At 67.8% G+C, this 6,283-nt stretch overlaps 3 protein-coding genes across 3 annotated transcripts; 2 read left to right on the top strand and 1 right to left on the bottom strand.

The window, feature by feature from the left end:
* Positions 1-10: 10 nt before the first annotated feature.
* MNEG_12873 (hypothetical protein) lies at positions 11-508 on the top strand (the record flags this gene model as incomplete). Its single annotated transcript, XM_014038657.1, has 1 exon — positions 11-508. A coding segment is annotated over one exon (498 nt), but the record flags the coding sequence as incomplete, so codon positions are not given.
* Positions 509-2,123: 1,615 nt separating this feature from the next.
* On the bottom strand, positions 2,124-3,458 carry MNEG_12872 (hypothetical protein; the record flags this gene model as incomplete). The annotated part of the gene is made up of 3 exons (XM_014038656.1): positions 2,124-2,489; positions 2,816-2,977; positions 3,252-3,458. 3 exons carry the CDS (start codon positions 3,456-3,458, stop codon positions 2,124-2,126), a joined length of 735 nt encoding a protein of 244 aa, XP_013894110.1.
* A 1,291-nt stretch (positions 3,459-4,749) lies between these two features.
* Positions 4,750-6,248, top strand: MNEG_12871 (F-type H+-transporting ATPase subunit alpha; the record flags this gene model as incomplete). The annotated part of the gene is made up of 5 exons (XM_014038655.1): positions 4,750-4,764; positions 5,121-5,266; positions 5,506-5,624; positions 5,842-6,033; positions 6,205-6,248. 5 exons carry the CDS (start codon positions 4,750-4,752, stop codon positions 6,246-6,248), a joined length of 516 nt encoding a protein of 171 aa, XP_013894109.1.
* Positions 6,249-6,283: the final 35 nt, after the last annotated feature.

Raw genomic sequence — 6,283 nt, 5'->3', positions numbered from 1 at the left:
GGCCCGCGAGCCGCGGCTGCCGGCGCCGGCGCTCGGGCGCGCGGTGTGGGCGGCGGGGCGGCTGCGGCTGTGGGGCTCTGGCGCTGCAGGCGCCGGCGGTGACGCTTCCGCCGCCGTCGGCGGCGACGATGATCTGGCAGACCCCTCTGTCCTCCTGACTCGCGCCCTGGAGCTGCTCACAGAGTGGCGAGCCCCCCAACTGATCCAGTTCCTCTCCGGCGCCGCGCGCCTGCGCCTCGCGCCCGGCCAGGCGTGGCTGCGCGCCGTCGCGGCGGCGCCCGCGCTCGCGCGCCCGTCGGCGCTCGGCGGCGAGCGGCTCGTGCTCCTGTTGTCGGCGCTCGCGGCGCTCGGGTACGCGCCGCCCGCGGGCTGGGTGGATGCGATGGACACAGTTCTTCAGGCGAGCTATGTCGAGGGCCCCTCGATGGCGGCGGCGGCGCGGTCGGCGCTCGCGGAGCTGCGCGGACGCGAGGCGCCGTCCGGCGCCGGGGGCGGCGGCAGGGGCTGACGCGCCCTGCAAGTCGCGTCGTGTCGGCCGCGCCTTGAAACGCGTGGGCCCGAGGGTCGCCGGCAGCTGCATGCAACAGGCAAATCGCTGCGATTTCTGTCACTGCATGGATTCCGTCAACCTGCTCGTGTTGTGATGTCATGCTTGGGCTTGGGGGGTGGTGATTGCTGCCTGACGACCACACCTGTGAATCGCTATGCACCGCCTGCACAGCTCCATTGTATATTCATCCCCTGGTCTTCCCGATTCTTTTGTACCAGTCATGTACATTACTAATGACTCTGTTACCTCCGACGTTGCACTCCGGCACCCATAGACCCATGCGGTTCACCAGTGCTTCGCATGCGCGCGCCTGCAAGAGGGGGTGGCGCGGCCCAGGCGGGCGGGGCGCGGGCCATGCAACGGGGACGGCCCAGGCCCCTCCTCGCGGCCCTCACGGGGGCGCCTGGCGTATAGTAAAGTAGCGGACAGTGCACTGATGCATGCGCCGCGGCAAAGGTGCCTGGGCGCGCGAAACTCACGAGGGCCGGGTGGGCAGTGCAAGCAGTGGCGGACCCAAGCTGCGGCGCGCGGCGGCTGTCTGAAGGGGAAGGTCAAAAAGACAGGAGGTCCACAGGCATGGGTGGACGCCGGCGAGCGTGCCAAAGCCCTGGCCAAGAAAAGCAGCGCCGGGCAGCGCGCCGCAAGAGTCTGCGCCGCGCTGACTCGGCACGCGTCGGGCGAGCGGGTCGCCGAGGCGGGCTGCTGTGCGGCGCCATCACGCGGCACGGGCGACGGGGGTGGCGCGCCGTGCGGGCGACGGCCAAAGTTGCTTTGGGCGAAAGGGGCGCTCCCAGCCAGGATATGCGGGGGGTGGTTGATGCCGGCATTCCCTCTCCTCAAAACCCGGACAACCCGGACAAGTGGCGCCGCAGGCCCCGCCCCGGGCGCGCGCACGACAGACCTGGCAGGAGCGGCAGCCTGGGGCCGGCCACCTGGCGCCAGCGCTGACCAGCTGCGGCTGAGGCGTGGCGTCAGAGCTGCGTGCGTGATTAGCATCGTTGGGCTGCTGTCAGGCGGCCGCCAGCCAGGGGCGGAAGACCGTTGCCGCTGCATTGGGGACACCGCCTCCCAAGCCACGACGGCGCGCGGCCAGTCGGCGGCTAGAAGACAGTCTCTACCATCTTTGCCGCGGCGGGTGTTCTCTTTTCTGGCCCGATGACTGCGCCCCCCGCGCGGCCCACGGCCACCGGCGCGCGATTGGTCCGAGACGCGAGTGCGCGCTGCGCGCGCTCCGCCCGCGAGTCAACAACCGGTGACGAGCATGGCTGCTGCGATGCTGGGTCAAAAAGTGGCAAATGCGCCCGCTCGCCGCGCACGCCGTCGGCGGCGGCGGCGCGGCCTACCCAAAAATATCAAAAAGAAGCCCGTGTCCCCTGGATGTCATGGAATATCTACTGTGTGCAGCAGGCCCGCCTGTGGGACGAGGAAAAGCTCCTGCCAAAAGATCCACGGAGGTGATGCGCAGCGGCACAGTGCGGTGCAGCGCCGCAGGCGTCGCACGCGCACGTGCGGGGCCGCGGGGCCGCGGGCTGCCGCCGTGCCCGCTGCGGCCCCCGCCGCGGGCGCCTCGCGCTCACATCTCCATGTCCGCGCCGCCGCCGCCGCCCGCGGCCTGCTGCAGCGCGGGCGCGAGCGCCCCCGCCAGCGCTAGCGGCGTCTCCCCGTTCTTGTTCGCCGCCGCCAGGGACGCGCCGCGCGACGCCAGGTACACCGCCGCGTTGGCCTGCTGGCACGCGACCGCCACCAGCAGCGGCGTCGCGCCGGCCTTGTCGTGCGCGTCGATGCGCGCGCGGCCCTCCTCCACCAGCACGCGCGCCGCCTCGAGCCGGCCGGTAGCTGCCGCGCGGTGCAGCGGCGTGGAGCCGGTGCCGTCCCTGGGGTCGACCTTGCTGCCGGCGGAGAGCAGCAGCCGCACGATGCCTGTGTGGCCCTTGCTCGCCTGCGAGGGGCGCGCGCGCATGCATGCATGCGTGTGTGTATGTCAGTGTTTGTGTGTGTCAGTATGTGAGCGTGTCTATGCGCGTGTGTGTGTGTGTGTGTGTGTGTGTGTGTGTGTGTGTGTGTGTGTGTGTGTGTGTGTGTGTGTGCGCGCGTGTGAGCGACTTTGCACACGCACGCACATCGTTTCTCCATCAACTTGTACCAACTGAACCGTGGGGCCGCTCTGCCCAATGCAAGGCCTGACAGTGGCCGTCGTTGGACAGCGGCCGTTGTTACACACGGCGTGGAAACCAGGTGGTTGGCGGCCGTGGCATGCGGGCGCACGGGGCCCTGGAGGGCGTCGCGCGGGGCGGGCGGGCGCACCGCGTAATGGAGTGCCGTCTGGCCGCTGCTGTTGACCGCGTCTGCCGTCGCGCCCAGCGACAGCAGCGCGGCGACGATGGCCTCGTAGCCGGCGCTGGCCGCAGAGTGCAGGGGCGCCCAGCCCTGGCAGGCATGACAGGTGGCGGGCGGGGCGCGGCGGGGCGGGGCGGCGGGCGCGTTGGACGGGGGCGCACGCGTGCTGCTGCCCGGCTCGTCGGGGCACATCTCTTGGCGGCCGCCCCATGATTGGCGGCGTCCGCGCAGTCGGCGTGAGGGCATGCAGGCAGCGGGGGGCATCCTGTTAAAATGGTGCTACCACGGCTGCTGGTAATGCCGATCCCCGCAATCTAGAGGCCAAGCGAGAGGCGCTGCGCCGTTGCACAATGTGGCGGCGCACCTCGTCGTCCTGCTTGTTAGCGACCTTGCCGGCGCCCGCGTTGGCGAGCAGCTGCAGCAGCTGCAAATGGCCGTTGGCGGCTGCCGTGTGCAGCAGCGTGCGGCCGTCCTCGTCCTTGGCAGTGACTAGGAATTCGAGCTCCGCCGGCGCGAGGCCGCCAAAATACGGCACGTCCCCGACGCGTGCGCGCGCCGAGGCCTCGTACATGGCTGCTGTAGTGAAGGCTCGGCTGGCGGCCGGCGGGGCTTGTGCGGGGCGCGCCGCCGGCGCGTGGGGGGTCCTGGGGCAGGAGCGCGCCACGCAGGTGGGTGCGTGTCTTCTCGCCCGGCAGGCCAGCTAGAGCTGGGTGGAGGATGAGGCGGCCTGCTTTAGACTATATGATGCAGTTAGTTACGCAGGAGCGGTCCGTGGAGCGTCCTAGCGCGGCGATTGCGACGGCCCCTGTGATTGGAGGGTCGGGAAATTTGAACTTGAGCGTTCTGCGCGCGGGGTTCGCCGATTGTTATATAAATTCGGATTGAATGGCGGCAGTGAGTGTGAGGACGTGAAGAAAAGAGAGTTGTGTCAATAGCAGCAGCCGTGCGTCGAACGCGTTTGCGGCTTTGTGTATGCGCTAATGGCGAATTCAAGAAGCAACCTATCCATATTAGTTGATGCCACAAGTCTTTTGTCCTCACCCACCCGTGGTCACTTGCATGCGATAGATCTGTCATTTTGACATAAAGAACATCTCATTCGTCACACTGGACCCTCTCGGTTCCTGCTAATCTGGTGGTTTCCTGTTACTGTAGTCTGAAGAGGTTCAAGACTGGAGACCCTACAGTCGGCCCTGAGAAGGCTGGCGCAGTGATCTGGAGCCGCTGGCCGACGGCCCGGCGAGTCCGCAGCCCAACAAACAAAGTTTGAATCGTTTCTTATAGAATCCTGACGAAGGAGGGCGCCTGAGGGACTGGGATGATGAAGAGAGCGGTGTTCTCAGGGCTGGCAAGGCTCGGTGGGTCTCTTTGGAATGCAGGACGCGTGGTGACCGTGGAACGAGGGCTACTTGGGGGTGCCAAAGAGCCGCTAGAGTTGTTCGCACCCGACCAGCCGTTGCAACTGTGCCGCCGCAGGGGTTGAGGGATGGGAGCGGCATTCCCTGACCGCGCACCGGTGCCTCATGCAATCTGCAGGTGCTGTCGCGGCGCGGGAAGATGCGGGTGGCAGGGGCTTCAGGCCCCTGCAGCAGCTCGTGAAGGTGTGCAAGCAGGGCGTCCGCTCTTTCTCTGTTGATTACAGCTGGATCGGCCAGGCCGCATTGGGCAGCAATCGCATCAAAGTCGACCTCTGCCTCGCTGCGTCGACAGCCTAATCGGTGCAGGCAACCTGTCTGCAGCTGCGGTGCCAGGCCTACGGGGCCCTTTACCCGGCCACCTGCGTGCTCCTCCCAGCCCCCCGGCGCACGGCAATCGCTCGCCCTCTGCAGAGCTTTGCGGCGGAGGCCAAGCCCCTGGATGAGATGCGCAAGCCCAAGGTGGGCGCCGCGCGCCTGTGCCGGCTCCGCGGCCGCAGCGCCGTGGCAGCCGGGGCCGCACTGTCAGCGGCGGGGCCTCTGGGACGCGCCTGCGCCTGGTCCTGTGCTTCGCAGCTCACCCTGATAACGCCGCCCCGGGCACCCACGTGCGGGGTGGGCCTTCCGCGCCCACTTTTAGCGATGCCTGGCAGCCCACCGTTGCCCCCCACGCCGTCGCATCCTGCTGTTGGGACCAGCCAATGCCTGCCGAAATGCGAAGCTGCGTGACTCATCTACACGCGCCAGACTATCATAGCTCACTGGTGGGGAGCAAACCCTGCGACATGACATCCCAACCCCCATGAACCAACGAGCAGTTCAGCAGCAAGTACCTGATCCAGCACATCAGCAACAAGCTGATCCCCGCGGTCAAGGAGTGGGAGAAGACCTACCAGCCGCCAGTCATCCACCTCGGCCGCGTGCTGTCGGTGGGGGACGGCATCGCCCGCGTCTACGGCCTCAGGTCAGAGGGCCGGGGGCCGCCGCCGCGCTGCTCCTGGCGTACCACGCGGCGCAGAGCCGCTCGCCGTTTGCCGCGCAGTGCTGTGTTGAGACGGTGCTCGATGCTGCTGCTGCGGCGGCGCACCCCGGCGCGAGCCGATGGCAGGGCGGCAGGTTTGACCGCGTGGCGGGGTGCTCTAGAGCAGCATGCGGCACGCCAGGTTTCTGACCCGCACTGCCATGCTACCTGCGTCCCTCCAGGAGCGTCCAGGCGGGCGAGCTGGTGTGCTTTGACAGCGGCGTGAAGGGCATGGCCCTGAACCTGCAGCACGACCACGTGGGAGTGGTTATCTTCGGCCAGGACCACGCCATCCACCAGGGTGGGTGGTGGGGGCGGGTGGATGTGTTTGTGTGTTTGTGTGTGTGTGTGTGTGTCCTGGGCGTAAGGGCGATTTGGAGGAGGGGTGCGGGTCCACAAGGGCTGCAGTAGACACGATGAGGCAGGGCAGGCGAGACTGTCGGGCAGCTCAGCTGGGGCCTGCACCTCGCCTTTTACGCCCTGGGTCAACCCTGGTCAACGCTCCTTTGCACATCCAGGCGACCTGGTGTACCGCACCGGGCAGATCGTCAACGTGCCCATCGGCCCCGGCAACCTGGGCCGCGTGCTCGACGCCCTGGGCCAGCCCATTGACGGCAAGGGGCCGCTGACCAACGTGAGGAGCAGCCTGGTGGAGGTCAAGGCGCCCGGCATCGTGGCGCGCCAGTCGGTGCGCGAGCCGCTCTACACCGGTGAGTGGCGTGGGCGGGCCCGTTGGGTTGTGTGGAGTTTGGTTGGTCTACCTGCAAATGGGTAGGATCCAAAAAAGGGAACAGTGAGGCTGCACATCTGGACTGCCCGCGGCAACGCGGCGTTTGTTTGTGCACTGTCCGGTCAGCATTGGCGTCCCGACGGGCTGCAAGGGCTGTCACGGGAGGCGCCACGCTACGCTGTGTCACGTGGGTGAGTATGAAACATTTGTCGCCTCCTGCCTGACATCCC

The sequence above is a fragment of the Monoraphidium neglectum genome (genome assembly GCF_000611645.1).
Source record: "Monoraphidium neglectum strain SAG 48.87 unplaced genomic scaffold scaffold03486, whole genome shotgun sequence".
Lineage (NCBI taxonomy): Eukaryota > Viridiplantae > Chlorophyta > Chlorophyceae > Sphaeropleales > Selenastraceae > Monoraphidium > Monoraphidium neglectum.
The sequence above is the reverse complement of the archived record's forward strand: the minus strand, read 5'-3'. Positions and strand labels throughout refer to the sequence as shown.